General features: G+C 39.8%; 1 protein-coding gene across 2 annotated transcripts in view; it reads left to right on the forward strand.

Moving 5' to 3' along the window:
- The window catches only part of LOC118381633 (transcription factor 4-like), a 539774-nt gene that overhangs the window by 295973 nt on the left and 226301 nt on the right, over positions 1-17500 (forward strand). For both annotated transcript variants that reach the window (XM_052458604.1, XM_052458603.1), the window contains one exon: positions 782-843. In XM_052458604.1, the coding sequence (XP_052314564.1) occupies positions 782-843 (62 nt within the window). The remainder of the gene's footprint in view (positions 1-781; positions 844-17500) is intronic.

A 17500-nucleotide genomic window follows, 5' to 3' on the forward strand; every position in this document is an offset into this window, starting at 1 on the left:
TGTTTAATCAGCTTCTTGATATGTCACACCTGTCAGGTGGATGGATTATCTTGGAAAAGGAGAAATGCTCACTAACATGGATATAAACACATTTGTTCACACCATTTGAGTGAAATAAGCTTTTTTTGTGCGTACGGAACATTTCTGGGATCTTTTATTTCAGCTCATGAAACATGGGACCAATACTTTACATGTGTTTATATTTTAGTTCAGTATCGATACTTTATACTTTATTTCATACATTGTACAAACGTCTTAAGATGTAAATGTGAGAACCCAAATCTTACAGCACATAGTGCACTGTGTGTGTGTGTGTGTGTGTGTGTGTGTGTGTGTGTGTGTGTGTGTGTGTGTGTGTGTGTGTGTGTGTGTGTGTGTGTGTGTGTGTGTTTATGTGCCTGTGTGTTTATGTGCGTGTGTGTGTTTATGTGCCTGTGTGTGTGTGCGTGTGTGTGTTTGTGAGAGAGTTTCTGTAGCATTGCAGATGTCTGTTTTGGTGGTATAGTGCTGCCTGGAAATGTAATGCTGAAGCACGATAGCACGTTGTCTACGTTATATACACAGCAGAGCTAGAGAATCACGTCACGTCGCTCGTAAACGCTGTCGGGGTCGTCTCTGTGTTTCCTGTTGGGTTGTGATGACCACCAGAACAGTGTTTCATACTGCTTTTATAATGTTTGTTTTCTCTAAATGCAGAATTTAAAGTTTTAAAGTTTAGATTTTCCGTCGTATTGATGAGGAAAAGGAGTGTTCATCCTCTTTCTGTCTCCTCTCCACTCAGGTAAAACGGAGAGAGGATCCTACTCCTATGGAAGAGACTCCAACCTACACGGGTGTCATCAGGTAAATAGATTAAGCAATAAGGCCCGGGGAGGTGTGGTATATGGCCAATATACCACGGCTAAGGGCTGTTCTTATGCACAACGCAACGCGGGAGTGCCTGGACAAACACCTTAGCCATGGTATATTGTCCATATATATATATATATATATATATATATACTACACATCTACCATTCCAGTGTTTAATTGCTATATTATAATTACATCACCACCATGGCCTATTTATTGCCTTACCTCCCTTATCTTACCTCATTTGCATATACTGTATATAGACTTTTTATACTGTATTATTGACTGTATGTTTGTTTATTCCATGTGTAACTCTGTTGTAGAGCAGTAAAAATGAATGTTTTGTCATACGCGTGGTATTCGGTCTGATATACCATGGCTGTCAGCCAATCAGCACTCAGGGCTCGAACTACCCAGTTTATAATAATGAATATATAATTTGAGGATGAAACATTTTGTGAGTTACTCTTCAAATGGGCTCTGAGTAAATACAGCTTCACATTTACTTTGGAATTCTGAACATCCACCTTCCTCAATCCTGTTTCCTGTCATGTGTTGTTGGCACGGGGACAGAACTCGGCCTGTCGTTGGCATGGAGATAGAACTTGCACTGTCGTTGGCATGGGGATGAAGCTTGGCCTTCCCCTCTGTGCCCATGTCCTTCAGCTCTCTCTGGCTCTCTCTCTCTCTCTCTCTCTCCTACAGTACTGTACACTAGCTCTGAAACAGTACAAAACAATTTTGCCTTTCCACGTACTGACATACATTACTGATATACTATTACTGATATACTATTACTAATATACTATTACTGATATACTATTACTGATATACATTACTGATATACTATTACTGACATACATTACTGATATACTATTACTGATATACTATTACTGACATACTATTACTGATATACTATTACTGATATACTATTACTGACATACTATTACTGATATACTATTACTGATATACTATTACTGACATACTATTACTGATATACTATTACTGACATACTATTACTGACATACTATTGCTGATATACTATTACTGACATACTGATATACTATTACTGATATACTATTACTGATATACTATTACTGATATACTATTACTGATATACTATTACTGACATACTATTACTGACATACTGATATACTATTACTGATGTACTATTACTGACATACTATTACTGATATACTATTACTGACATACTATTACTGACATACTACTACTTACATACTATTACTGACATACTATTACTGACATACTATTACTGATATACTATTACTGACATACTATTACTGATATACTATTACTGACATACTATTACTGATATACTGATATACTATTACTGACATACTATTACTGACATACTATTACTGACATACTGACATACTATTACTGACATACTATTACTGATATACTGATACACTATTACTGACATACTATTCCTGACATACTGACATACTATTACTGACATACTATTACTGATATACTGATATACTATTACTGATATACTATTACTGACATACTATTACTGATATACTATTACTGACATACTGACATACTGATATACTATTACTGATATACTATTACTGATATACTATTACTGACATACTATTACTGATATACTGATATACTATTACTAATATACTATTACTGACATACTATTACTGACATACTATTACTGATATACTATTACTGATATACTGATGTACTATTACTGACATACTATTACTGACATACTGATATACTATTACTGACATACTGACATACTGATATACTATTACTGATATACTATTACTGATATACTATTACTGACATACTATTACTGATATACTATTACTGATATACTATTACTGATATACTATTACTGATATACTATTACTGACATACTATTACTGATATACTATTACTGACATACTATTACTGATATACTATTACTGATATACTATTACTGACATACTATTACTGACATACTGATATACTGACATACTATTACTGACATACTATTACTGACATACTATTACTGACATACTATTACTGATATACTATTACTGACATACTATTACTGACATACTATTACTGATATACTATTACTGATATACTGACATACTATTACTGACATACTATTACTGACATACTGATATACTGACATACTATTACTGACATACTATTACTGACATACTGATATACTATTACTGACATACTAATATATAATAATAATAATAATAATATTACTGATATACTATTACTGATATACTATTACTGACATACTGATATACTGACATACTATTACTGACATACTATTACTGATATACTATTACTGATATACTGATATACTATTACTGACATACTGATATACTGACATACTATTACTGACATACTATTACTGACATACTATTACTGATATACTATTACTGATATACTATTACTGATATACTATTACTGATATACTATTACTGATATACTATTACTGACATACTGACATACTGACATACTATTACTGATATACTATTACTGATATACTATTACTGATATACTATTACTGATATACTGATATACTATTACTGACATACTATTACTGATATACTATTACTGATATACTATTACTGATATACTATTACTGATATACTATTACTGATATACTATTACTGACATACTGACATACTATTACTGATATACTATTACTGATATACTATTACTGACATACTATTACTGATATACTATTACTGATATACTATTACTGACATACTATTACTGATATACTATTACTGACATACTATTACTGATATACTATTACTGACATACTATTACTGATATACTATTACTGACATACTATTACTGACATACTATTACTGATATACTATTACTGACATACTATTACTGATATACTATTACTGACATACTATTACTGATATACTATTACTGACATACTATTACTGATATACTATTACTGATATACTATTACTGACATACTATTACTGATATACTATTACTGACATACTATTACTGATATACTATTACTGACATACTATTACTGATATACTATTACTGACATACTATTACTGACATACTATTACTGATATACTATTACTGACATACTATTACTGATATACTATTACTGATATACTATTACTGACATACTGACATACTGACATACTATTACTGATATACTATTACTGATATACTATTACTGATATACTATTACTGATATACTATTACTGACATACTATTACTGACATACTATTACTGACATACTGATATACTATTACTGACATACTATTACTGATATACTATTACTGATATACTATTACTGACATACTGATATACTGACATACTATTACTGACATACTATTACTGATATACTATTACTGATATACTGATATACTATTACTGACATACTGATATACTGACATACTATTACTGACATACTATTACTGATATACTATTACTGACATACTATTACTGATATACTGACATACTATTACTGATATACTATTACTGATATACTATTACTGATATACTATTACTGATATACTATTACTGATATACTGATATACTATTACTGACATACTATTACTGACATACTGATATACTATTACTGACATACTGACATTACTGATATACTATTACTGATATACTATTACTGATATACTATTACTGACATACTATTACTGACATAATAGTGGTGGATCCAATAGAACAGGAGAGAGATGACATAGTGGTGGATCCAATAGAACAGGAGAAGATGACATAGTGGTGGATCCAATAGAAGAGGAGAGAGATGACATAGTGGTGGATCCAATAGAACAGGAGAGAGATGACATAGTGGTGGGTCTAATAGAACAGGAGAGAGATGACGTAGTGGTGGATCCAATAGAACAGGAGAGAGATGACATAGTGGTGGTCTAATAGAACAGGAGAGAGATGTCGTAGTGGTGGATCCAATAGAACAGGAGAGAGATGACATAGTGGTGGTCTAATAGAACAGGAGAGAGATGACATAGTGGTGGCTAGAACAGGATTAGATGACATAGTGGTGGGTCTAATAGAACAGGAGAGAGATGGTAATAGTGGTGGGTCTAATAGAACAGGATAAGATGACATAGTGGTGGTCTAATAGAACAGGGAGAGATGACATAGTGGTGGGTCTAATAGAACATCAGAGAGATGACATAGTGGTGGTCTAATAGAACAGGATTATCAGATGACATAGTGGTGGGTCTAATAGAACAGGAGAGAGATGACATAGTGGTGGGTCTAATAGAACAGGATTAGAGATGACATAGTGGTGGGTTCTAATAGAACAGGAGAGAGATGACATAGTGGTGGTCTAATAGAACAGGATTAGAGATGACATAGTGGTGGTCTAATAGAACAGGAGAGAGATGACATAGTGGTGGATCCAATAGAACAGGAGAGAGATGACATAGCATGTGGTTCCAATAGAACAGGATTAGAGATGACATAGTGGGGTTCCAATAGAACAGGAGAGAGATGACATAGTGGTTCTAATAGAACAGGAGAGAGATGACATAGTGGTGGGTTCTAATAGAACAGGAGAGAGATGACATAGTGGTGGGTTCTAATAGAACAGGATTAGATTACATAGTGGTGGGTCTAATAGAACAGGAGATTAGATGACATAGTGGTGGTCTAATAGAACAGGGAGAGATGATATAGTGGTGGGTCTAATAGAACAGGAGAGAGATGACATAGTGGTGGGTCTAATAGAACAGGAGAGAGATGACATAGTGGAGGGTCTAATAGAACAGGAGAGAGATGACATAGTGGTGGTCTAATAGAACAGGAGAGAGATGACATAGTGGTGGGTCTAATAGAACAGGAGAGAGATGACATAGTGGTGGTCTAATAGAACAGGAGAGAGATGACATAGTGGTGGGTCTAATAGAACAGGAGAGAGATGACATAGTGGTGGGTCTAATAGAACAGGAGAGAGATGACATAGTGGTGGGTCTAATAGAACAGGAGAGAGATAACATAGTGGTGGTCTAATAGAACAGGAGAGAGATGACATAGTGGTGGTCTACCAGGTCATGAGAGAGATGACTGTGGTGGGTCTAATAGAACAAGGCAGAGATGACATAGTGGTGGGTCTAATAGAACAGGAGAGAGATGACATAGTGGTGGGTCTAATAGAACAGGAGAGAGATGACATAGTGGTGGGTCTGTTGGTCTAGAACAGGAGAGAGATGACATAGTGGTGGTCTAATAGAACAGGAGAGAGATGACATAGTGGTGGGTCTAATAGAACAGGAGAGAGATGACATAGTGGTGGATCCAATAGAACATGCTGAGAGATGACATAGTGGTGGATGACATAGTGGTATCAATAGAACAGGAGAGAGATGACATCAGTGGTGGATCTAATAGAACAGGAGAGAGATGACATAGTGGTGGGTCTAATAGAACAGGAGAGAGATGACATTAGTGGTGGGTCTAATAGAACAGGAGAGAGATGACATAGTGGTGGGTCTAATAGAAAGGCAGGAGACGCTAGTGACCTCATCTTTACTAGATGCTGTTCTTCTAATAGAACAGGAGAGAGATGACATAGTGGTGGTCTAATAGAACAGGAGAGACTGACCTATAGTGGTGGTCTAATAGAACAGCTTCTCTCTCCTCTTCCATCCTAGTGGTCTCTTCTAATAGAACAGGAAGAGATGACCTAGTGGTGCCTCTCAACCCTCCTCTCCTCCCTTAGAACAGGAGAGAGATGTCCCCTATCCTAGTGGTGGTCTAATAGAACCGGGAGAGATGACATAGTGGTGGGTCTAATAGAACAGGAGAGAGATGACATAGTGGTGGGTCTAATAGAACAGGAGAGAGATACCTCCATAGTGGTGGCATCCTTTAATAGAACTCTCTACATTTTGACATAGTGGTGGCTCTAATAGAACATTCTAGAGATGACATAGTCTGGGTCTAATAGAACTAGGAGAGCTCTTTGCCACAGGAGAGATTCTGGTCCCTCTAATAGAACCTCTCTGCAGATGACATAGTGGTGGGTCTACCATTTGAAAGGAGAGAGATGACATAGTGGTTTGTCTAAGTCAGAACAGGAGAGAGATGACATAGTGGTCTTTCTAATAGAACAGGAGAGAGATGACATAGTGGTGGGTCTAATAGAACCTGAGAGAGATGACATAGTGGTGGTCTAATAGAACAGGAGACCTTCTGACATAGTGGTGGGTCTAATAGAACAGGAGAGAGATGACATAGTGGTGGGTCTAATAGAACAGGAGAGATGACATAGTGGTCTGATGAAATAGTGGTGGGATCCCTAATAGAACAGGAGAGAGATCCCTTAGTGGTGGGTCTAATAGAACAGGAGAGAGATGACATAGTGGTGGCTCTAATAGAACAGGAGAGAATGACCTAGTGGTGGATCCAAATAGAACAGGAGAGAGATGACATAGTGGTGGGTCTGCTCTTCTCTGAACAGGAGAGAGATGACTGCTAAAGTAACTAGAACAGGAGAGAGATCTCTCCTCTGCTCTAATAGAACAGGAGAGAGATGACATAGTCCTGGGTCTAATAGAACAGGAGAGAGATGACATCTGGTGGGTCTAATAGAACACCTGAGAGAGATGACATAGTGGTGGGTCTAATAGAACAGGAGAGAGATGACCACTGGTGGTCCAATAGAACAGGAGAGGAGATGACATAGTGGTGGTCTAATAGAACAGGAGAGAGATGACCTAGTGGTCTCTCCTAATAGAACAGGAGAGAGATGACATAGTGGTGGTCTAATAGAACAGGAGAGAGATGACATAGTGGTGGGTCTAATAGAACAGGAGAGACGGATCACCATAGCTGAACCTCAGCAGAGATGACATAGTGGCTCTAATAGAACAGGAGAGAGATGAAGGACTGGTTCATAATAGAACAGGTTGAGAGATGACATTGTGTGTCCTCCTCCCAATAGAACAGGAGAGATCCTGGACATAGTGGCGTTCTCAATAGAACAGGAGAGAGATGACATAGTGGTGGTTCTAATAGAACATCCGAGAGAGATGACCCTGCCTCAGAACAGGAAGAGATGACATAGTGCAGGTCTAATAGGAACAGGAGAGACTGATGACATAGTGGTGGGCTCCCTGCCTGTGCCAATAGAACAGGAGAGAGATGACATAGTGGTGGTTCAATAGAACAGGAGAGAGATGACATAGTGGTGGGTCTAATAGAACAGGAGAGAGATGACAAGTGGTGGTCTAATAGAACTGTGAGAGAGATGACCTCCAGGTGGTCAGGTCTAATAGAACAGGAGAGAGATGATCCATAGTGGTGCTCTAATAGAACAGGAGAGAGATGACAGTAGTGGTGGTCCAATAGAACAGGAGAGAGATGACAAGTGGTGGATCTAATAGAACAGGAGAGAGGACATAGTGGTGGGTCAATCAGAACAGGAGACAGATGACCCCAGTCTTCTAATAGAACAGGATAGAGATGACATAGTGGTGTAATCTTCTCAATAGAACAGGAGATTTAGATGCAAGTGGTGGGTCTAATAGAACAGGAGAGAGATGACATAGTGGTGGGTCTAATAGAACAGGAGAGAGATGACTTAAATGTAAATGTATGTAATGTCTAATAGAACAGGAGAGAGATGACATAGTGGTGGTCTAATAGAACAGGAGAGAGATGACATAGTGGTGGGTCTAATAGAACAGGAGAGAGATGACATAGTGGTGGGTCTAATAGAACAGGAGAGAGATGACATAGTGGTGGGTCTAATAGAACAGGAGAGAGATGACATAGTGGTGGTCTAATAGAACAGGAGAGAGATGACATAGTGATGGGTCTAATAGAACTGGAGAGAGATGACATAGTGGTGGGTCTAATAGAACAGGAGAGAGATGACATAGTGGTGTGTCTAATATAACAGGAGAGAGATGACATAGTGGTGGGTCCAATAGAACAGGAGAGAGATGACATAGTGGTGGATCCAATAGAACAGGAGAGAGATGACATAGTGGTGGGTCTAATAGAACAGGAGAGAGATGACATAGTGGTGGGTCTAATAGAACAGGAGAGAGATGACATAGTGGTGGATCCAATAGAACAGGAGAGAGATGACATAGTGTTGGATCCAATAGAACAGGAGAGAGATGACATAGTGGTGGGTCTAATAGAACAGGAGAGAGATGACATAGTGTTGGATCCAATAGAACAGGAGAGAGATGACGTAGTGGTGGTCTAATAGAACAGGAGAGAGATGACGTAGTGGTGGGTCTAATAGAACAGGAGAGAGATGACGTAGTGATGGGTCTAATAGAACTGGAGAGAGATGACATAGTGGTGGATCCAATAGAACAGGAGAGAGATGACATAGTGGTGGGTCCAATAGAACAGGAGAGAGATGGCATAGTGGTGGATCCAATAGAACAGGAGAGAGATGACATAGTGTTGGATCCAATAGAACAGGAGAGAGATGACATAGTGGTGGATCCAATAGAACAGGAGAGAGATGACATAGTGGTGGATCCAATAGAACAGGAGAGAGATGACATAGTGGTGGGTCTAATAGAACAGGAGAGAGATGACATAGTGGTGGTCTAATAGAACAGGAGAGAGATGACATAGTGGTGGTCTAATAGAACAGGAGAGAGATGACATAGTGATGGGTCTAATAGAACTGGAGAGAGATGACATAGTGGTGGGTCTAATATAACAGGAGAGAGATGACATAGTGGTGTGTCTAATAGAACAGGAGAGAGATGACATAGTGGTGGATCCAATAGAACAAGAGAGAGATGACATAGTGGTGGATCCAATAGAACAGGAGAGAGATGACATAGTGGTGGGTCTAATAGAACAGGAGAGAGATGACATAGTGGTGGGTCTAATAGAACAGGAGAGAGATGACATAGTGGTGGATCCAATAGAACAGGAGAGAGATGACATAGTGTTGGATCCAATAGAACAGGAGAGAGATGACATAGTGGTGGGTCTAATAGAACAGGAGAGAGATGACATAGTGGTGGGTCTAATAGAACAGGAGAGAGATGACATAGTGGTGGGTCTAATAGAACAGGAGAGAGATGGCATAGTGGTGGTCTAATAGAACAGGAGAGAGATGACATAGTGGTGGTCTAATAGAACAGGAGAGAGATGACATAGTGGTGGATCCAATAGAACAGGAGAGAGATGACATAGTGGTGGATCCAATAGAACAGGAGAGAGATGACATAGTGGTGGATCCAATAGAACAGGAGAGAGATGACATAGTGGTGGATCTAATAGAACAGGAGAGAGATGACATAGTGGTGGGTCTAATAGAACAGGAGAGAGATGACATAGTGGTGGGTCTAATAGAACAGGAGAGAGATGACATAGTGGTGAGTCCAATAGAACAGGAGAGAGATGACATAGTGGTGGATCCAATAGAATAGGAGAGAGATGACATAGTGGTGGGTCTAATAGAACAGGAGAGAGATGACATAGTGTTGGATCCAATAGAACAGGAGAGAGATGACGTAGTGGTGGTCTAATAGAACAGGAGAGAGATGACGTAGTGGTGGGTCTAATAGAACAGGAGAGAGATGACGTAGTGATGGGTCTAATAGAACTGGAGAGAGATGACATAGTGGTGGGTCCAATAGAACAGGAGAGAGATGACATAGTGGTGGGTCCAATAGAACAGGAGAGAGATGGCATAGTGGTGGATCCAATAGAACAGGAGAGAGATGACATAGTGTTGGATCCAATAGAACAGGAGAGAGATGACATAGTGGTGGATCCAATAGAACAGGAGAGAGATGACATAGTGGTGGATCCAATAGAACAGGAGAGAGATGACATAGTGGTGGGTCTAATAGAACAGGAGAGAGATGACATGGTGGTGGTCTAATAGAACAGGAGAGAGATGACATAGTGGTGGTCTAATAGAACAGGAGAGAGATGACATAGTGATGGGTCTAATAGAACTGGAGAGAGATGACATAGTGGTGGGTCTAATAGAACAGGAGAGAGATGACATAGTGGTGTGTCTAATAGAACAGGAGAGAGATGACATAGTGGTGGATCCAATAGAACAGGAGAGAGATGACATAGTGGTGGATCCAATAGAACAGGAGAGAGATGACATAGTGGTGGGTCTAATAGAACAGGAGAGAGATGACATAGTGGTGGGTCTAATAGAACAGGAGAGAGATGACATAGTGGTGGATCCAATAGAACAGGAGAGAGATGACATAGTGTTGGATCCAATAGAACAGGAGAGAGATGACATAGTGGTGGGTCTAATAGAACAGGAGAGAGATGACATAGTGGTGGGTCTAATAGAACAGGAGAGAGATGACATAGTGGTGGGTCTAATAGAACAGGAGAGAGATGGCATAGTGGTGGTCTAATAGAACAGGAGAGAGATGACATAGTGGTGGTCTAATAGAACAGGAGAGAGATGACATAGTGGTGGATCCAATAGAACAGGAGAGAGATGACATAGTGGTGGATCCAATAGAACAGGAGAGAGATGACATAGTGGTGGATCCAATAGAACAGGAGAGAGATGACATAGTGGTGGATCTAATAGAACAGGAGAGAGATGACATAGTGGTGGGTCTAATAGAACAGGAGAGAGATGACATAGTTTTATTTTTTTTTATTTCACCTTTATTTAACCAGGTAGGCTAGTTGAGAACAAGTTCTCATTTGCAACTGCGACCTGGCCAAGATAAAGCATAGCAGTGTGAACAGACAACACAGAGTTACACATGGAGTAAACAATTTAGCAAGTCAATAACACAGTAGAAAAAAATGGGCAGTCTATATACAATGTGTGCAAAAGGCATGAGGAGGTAGGCGAATAATACAATTTTGCAGATTAACACTGGTGATAAATGATCAGATGGGCATGTACAGGTAGAGATATTGGTGTGCAAAAGAGCAGAAAAGTAAATAAATAAAAACAGTATAAAAACAGTATGGGAATGAGGTAGGTGAAAAGGGTGAGCTATTTACCAATAGACTATGTACAGCTGCAGCGATCGGTTAGCTGCTCGGATAGCTGATGTTTGAAGTTGGTGAGGGAGATAAAAGTCTCCAACTTCAGCGATTTTGCAATTCGTTCCAGTCACAGGCAGCAGAGTACTGGAACGAAAGGCGGCCAAATGAGGTGTTGGCTTTAGGGATGATCAGTGAGATACACCTGCTGGAGCGTGCTACGGATGGGTGTTGCCATCGTGACCAGTGAACTGAGATAAGGCGGAGCTTTACCTAGCATGGACTTGTAGATGACCTGAGCCAGTGGGTCTGGCGACGAATATGTAGTGAGGGCCAGCCGACTAGAGCATACAAGTCGCAGTGGTGGGTGGTATAAGGTGCTTTAGTGACAAAACGGATGGCACTGTGATAGACTGCATCCAGTTTGCTGAGTAGAGTGTTGGAAGCCATTTTGTAGATGACATGAAGTCGAGGATCGGTAGGATAGTCAGTTTTACTAGGGTAAGCTTGGCAGCGTGAGTGAAGGAGGCTTTGTTGCGGAATAGAAAGCCGACTCTGGATTTGATTTTTGATTGGAGATGTTTGATGTGAGTCTGGAAGGAGAGTTTGCAGTCTAGCCAGACACCTAGGTACTTATAGATGTCCACATATTCAAGGTTGGAACCATCCAGGGTGGTGATGCTAGTCGGGCATGCGGGTGCAGGCAGCGATCGGTTGAAAAGCATGCATTTGGTTTTACTGCGTTTAGGAGCAGTTGGAGGCCACGGAAGGAGTGCTGTATGGCATTGAAGCTCGTTTGGAGGTTGGATAGCACAGTGTCCAATGACGGGCCGAAAGTATATAGAATGGTGTCGTCTGCGTAGAGGTGGATCAGGGAATCGCCCGCAGCAAGAGCAACATCATTGATATATACAGAGAAAGAGTCGGCCCGAGAATTGAACCCTGTGGCACCCCCATAGAGACAGCCAGAGGACCGGACAGCATGCCCTCCGATTTGACACACTGAACTCTGTCTGCAAAGTAATTGGTGAACCAGGCAAGGCAGTCATCCGAAAAACCAGGCTGTTGAGTCTGCCGATAAGAATTTGGTGATTGACAGAGTCGAAAGCCTTGGCGAGGTCGATGAAGACGGCTGCACAGTACTGTCTTTTATCGATGGCGGTTATGATATCATTTAGTACCTTGAGTGTGGCTGAGGTGCACCCGTGACCGGCTCGGAAACCAGATTGCACAGCGGAGAAGGTACGGTGGGATTCGAGATGGTCAGTGACCTGTTTGTTGACTTGGCTTTCAAAGACCTTAGATAGGCAGGGCAGGATGGATATAGGTCTATAGCAGTTTGGGTCCAGGGTGTCTCCCCTTTGAAGAGGGGATGACTGCGGCAGCTTTCCAATCCTTGGGGATCTCAGACGATATGAAAGAGAGGTTGAACAGGCTGGTAATAGGGGTTGCGACAATGGCGGCAGATAGTTTCAGAAATAGCGGGTCCAGATTATCAAGCCCAGCTGATTTTGTACGGGTCCAGGTTTTGCAGCTCTTTCAGAACATCTGCTATCTGGATTTGGGTAAAGGAGAACCTGGAGAGGCTTGGGTGAGGAACTACGGGGGGCGGAGCTGTTGGCCGAGGTTGGAGTAGCCAGGCGGAAGGCATGGCCAGCCTTTGAGAATTGCTTATTGAAGTTTTCGATAATCATGGATTTATCGGTGGAGACCGTGTTTCCTAGCCTCAGTGCAGTGGGCAGCTGTGAGGAGGTGCTCTTGTTCTCCATGGACTTCACAGTGTCCCAGAACTTTTGGAGTTGGAGTTACAGGATGCAAACTTCTGCCTGAAGAAGCTGGCCTTAGCTTTCCTGACTGACTGCGTGTATTGGTTCCTGACTTCCCTGAACAGTTGCATATCACGGGGGCTATTCGATGCTATTGCAGTCCGCCACAGGATGTTTTTGTGCTGGTCGAGGGCAGTCAGGTCTGGAGTGAACCAAGGGCTGTATCTGTTCTTGGTTCTGCATTTTTGAACGGAGCATGCTTATCTAAAATGGTGAGGAAGTTACTTTTAAAGAATGACCAGGCATCCTCAACTGACGGGATGAGGTCAATGTCCTTCCAGGATACACGGGCCAGGTCGATTAGAAAGGCCTGCTCACAGAAGTGTTTTAGGGAGCGTTTGACAGTGATGAGGGTGGTCGTTTGACTGCGGCTCCGTGGAGGATACAGGCGATGAGGCAGTGATCGCTGAGATCCTGGTTGAAGACAGCGGAGGTATATTTGGAGGGCCAGTTGGTCAGGATGACGTCTATGAGGGTGCCCTTGTTTACAGAGTTAGGGTTGTACCTGGTGGGTTCCTTGATGATTTGAGTGAGATTGAGGGCATCTAGCTTAGATTGTAGGACTGCCGGGGTGTTAAGCATATCCCAGTTTAGGTCACCTAACAGAACAAACTCTGAAGCTAGATGAGGGCGATCAATTCACAAATGGTGTCCCAGTGGGCGCAGCTGGGAGCTGACATAGTGGGGTCGGTAGCAGGCGGCAACAGTGATAGACTTGTTTCTGGAGATAGTAATTTCCAAAATTAGTAGTTCAAACTGTTTGGGTATGGACCTGGAAAGTATGACATTACTTTGCAGGCTATCTCTGCAGTAGACTGGACTCCGCCCCCCTTTGGCAGTTCTATCTTGACAGGGAAGATGTTATAGTTGGGTATGGAAATCTCTGAATTTTGGTGGCCTTCCTGAGCCAGGATTCAGACACGGCAAGGACATCAGGGTTAGCAGAGTGTGCTAAAGCAGTGAGTAAAACAAACTTAGGGAGGGGCTTCTGATGTTGACATGCATAAAACCAAGACTTTTTCGATCACAGAAGTCAACAAATGAGGGTACCTGGGGGCATGCAGGGCCTGGGTTTACCTCCACATCACAGGAACAGAGAAGGAGTAGTATGAGGGTGCGGCTAAAGGCTATCAAAACTGGTCGCCTAGAGCGTTGGGGGCAGAGGATAAGAGGAGCAGGTTTCTGGGCATGGTAGAATATATTCAGGGCATAATGCGCAGACAGGGGTATGGTGGGGTGCGGGTACAGCGGAGGTAAGCCCAGGCACTGGGTGATGATGAGAGAGGTTGTATCTCTGGACATGCTGGTTGTAATGGGTGAGGTCACCGCATGTGTGGGGGGTGGGACAAAGGAGGTAACAGTGGGTCTAATAGAACAGGAGAGAGATGACATAATGGTAACAGTGGGTCTAATAGAACAGGAGAGAGATGACATAATGGTGGATCCAATAGAATAGGAGAGAGATGACATAGTGGTGGGTCTAATAGGGAAGTAAATGGAAATATACATAAATAGCCTGACTTAGCCACAGAGGAATCGAGGATCATTAGCTTATTTAAATTTAAAATAAAACAGTTGAAAAAAAATTTTTAAAGCTGTGAATTTTTTCAAATCACACAGCTCGTAGGCCTATGCCTGTTGGGTAAAGCCCACAGTTTGGCCAGCGCGCATGGCAACAGTCCTAGCTGATTATTGAGATGCGGCTGTCAGTTAAAAACATGTCAAATATGTGTGAAGATAATACTGTTAGCTTGAGTATAATTTAAAATGTTGAGACAAGAAGAAGGGGAGGGCTGTGTGGAGATCATATAGGCCAGTGTCTCGCTCCAGAAGGGCTCTGCTGTCTTCCACCAGTTCTGTCATTCATTGTTTCATTGTTTCATTGTTTCATTTTGATCAGTTCTCAATTATATAAGTGTCACCAGTAGATGATCCCTGTCATTTGGTTACATTAGTTTATGTTACTTCCTGTATCTGGAGTGGATGCATTGTTTACAGAGTTCACAACCTGCTACACTTGGGAGAAACACATTTTTTTGGGGGAGTTTATTTCATAACCATCATTCAGAAGATTTGTAAATGTTTTCATTGTCTCTTGTTTGGAGTCAATGTGGTCACTTGAGCGTACCTGCTGAATAAGTAAGTACCTGCTGAATAAGTACCTGCTGAATAAGTACCTAGGATAAATAAATGGTAGGATATATAAATGGTAGGATAAATAAATGGTAGGATAAATGGTAGGATATATAAATGGTAGGATAAATAAATGGTAGGATATATAAATGGTAGGATAAATAAATGGTATGATAAATAAATGGTAGGATATATAAATGGTAGGATATATACATGGTAGGATAAATACATGGTAGGATAAATTAATGGTAGGATATGTTAATGGTAGGATATATAAATGGTAGGATATATAAATGGTTGGATAAATACATGGTAGGATATATAAATGGTAGGATATATAAATGGTAGGATAAATAAATGGTATGATATATAAATGGTAGGATATATACATGGTAGGATATATAAATGGTAGGATATATAAATGGTAGGATAAATAAATGGTAGGATAAATAAATGGTAGGATATATAAATGGTAGGATAAATAAATGGTAGGATATATAAATGGTAGGATAAATAAATGGTAGGATAAATAAATGGTAGGATAAATAAATGGTAGGATAAATAAATGGTAGGATAAATAAATGGTAGGATAAATAAATGGTATGATATATAAATGGTAGGATATATACATGGTAGGATATATAAATGGTAGGATAAATAAATGGTAGGATAAATAAATGGTAGGATAAATAAATGGTAGGATAAATAAATGGTATGATATATAAATGGTAGGATATATACATGGTATGATATATAAATGGTAGGATAAATAAATGGTAGGATAAATAAATGGTAGGATATATAAATGGTAGGATATATACATGGTAGGATAAATACATGGTAGGATAAATTAATGGTAGGATATGTTAATGGTAGGATATATAAATGGTAGGATATATAAATGGTTGGATAAATACATGGTAGGATATATAAATGGTAGGATAATGGTAGGATAAGGTTAATGGTAGAATAAATAAATGGTAGGATAAATGGTAGGATATATAAATGGTAGGATAAATAAATGGTAGGATAAATAAATGGTATGATATATAAATGGTAGGATATATACATGGTAGGATATATAAATGGTAGGATAAATAAATGGTAGGATAAATAAATGGTAGGATATATAAATGGTAGGATATATACATGGTAGGATAAATACATGGTAGGATAAATTAATGGTAGGATATGTTAATGGTAGGATATATAAATGGTAGGATATATAAATGGTTGGATAAATACATGGTAGGATAAATAAATGGTAGGATAAATACATGGTAGGATATATATGTGGTAGGATAATGGTAGGATTAATGGTAGGATAAGGTTAATGGTAGAATAAATAAATGGTAGGATAAATGGTAGGATATATAAATGGTAGGATAAATGGTAGGATAAATGGTAGGATAGGTTAATGGTAGGATAAATAAATGGTAGGATAAATACATGGTAGGATATATAAATGGTAGAATAAATAAATGGTAGGATAAATGGTCCGCAAACTGGAAACTCATGGGCCACCTATGATGTCTTTATAAAATAATTGGCTCCACATTCTCAATGGTGGGATTTTGCCTATAAGCTTATTTTGAAGCAAGGTAAGACATACCTCATAATATTAAAATAAAACATTAAGTATGTTTTCAAAATGCATACTGCCTTCCTGCTCACAGTGCAACGTGGTGTGTGGTGCTGATTGCCTGTTGCCTGCACTT

Source organism: Oncorhynchus keta, chromosome 12 (genome assembly GCF_023373465.1).
Source record: "Oncorhynchus keta strain PuntledgeMale-10-30-2019 chromosome 12, Oket_V2, whole genome shotgun sequence".
NCBI lineage: Eukaryota > Metazoa > Chordata > Actinopteri > Salmoniformes > Salmonidae > Oncorhynchus > Oncorhynchus keta.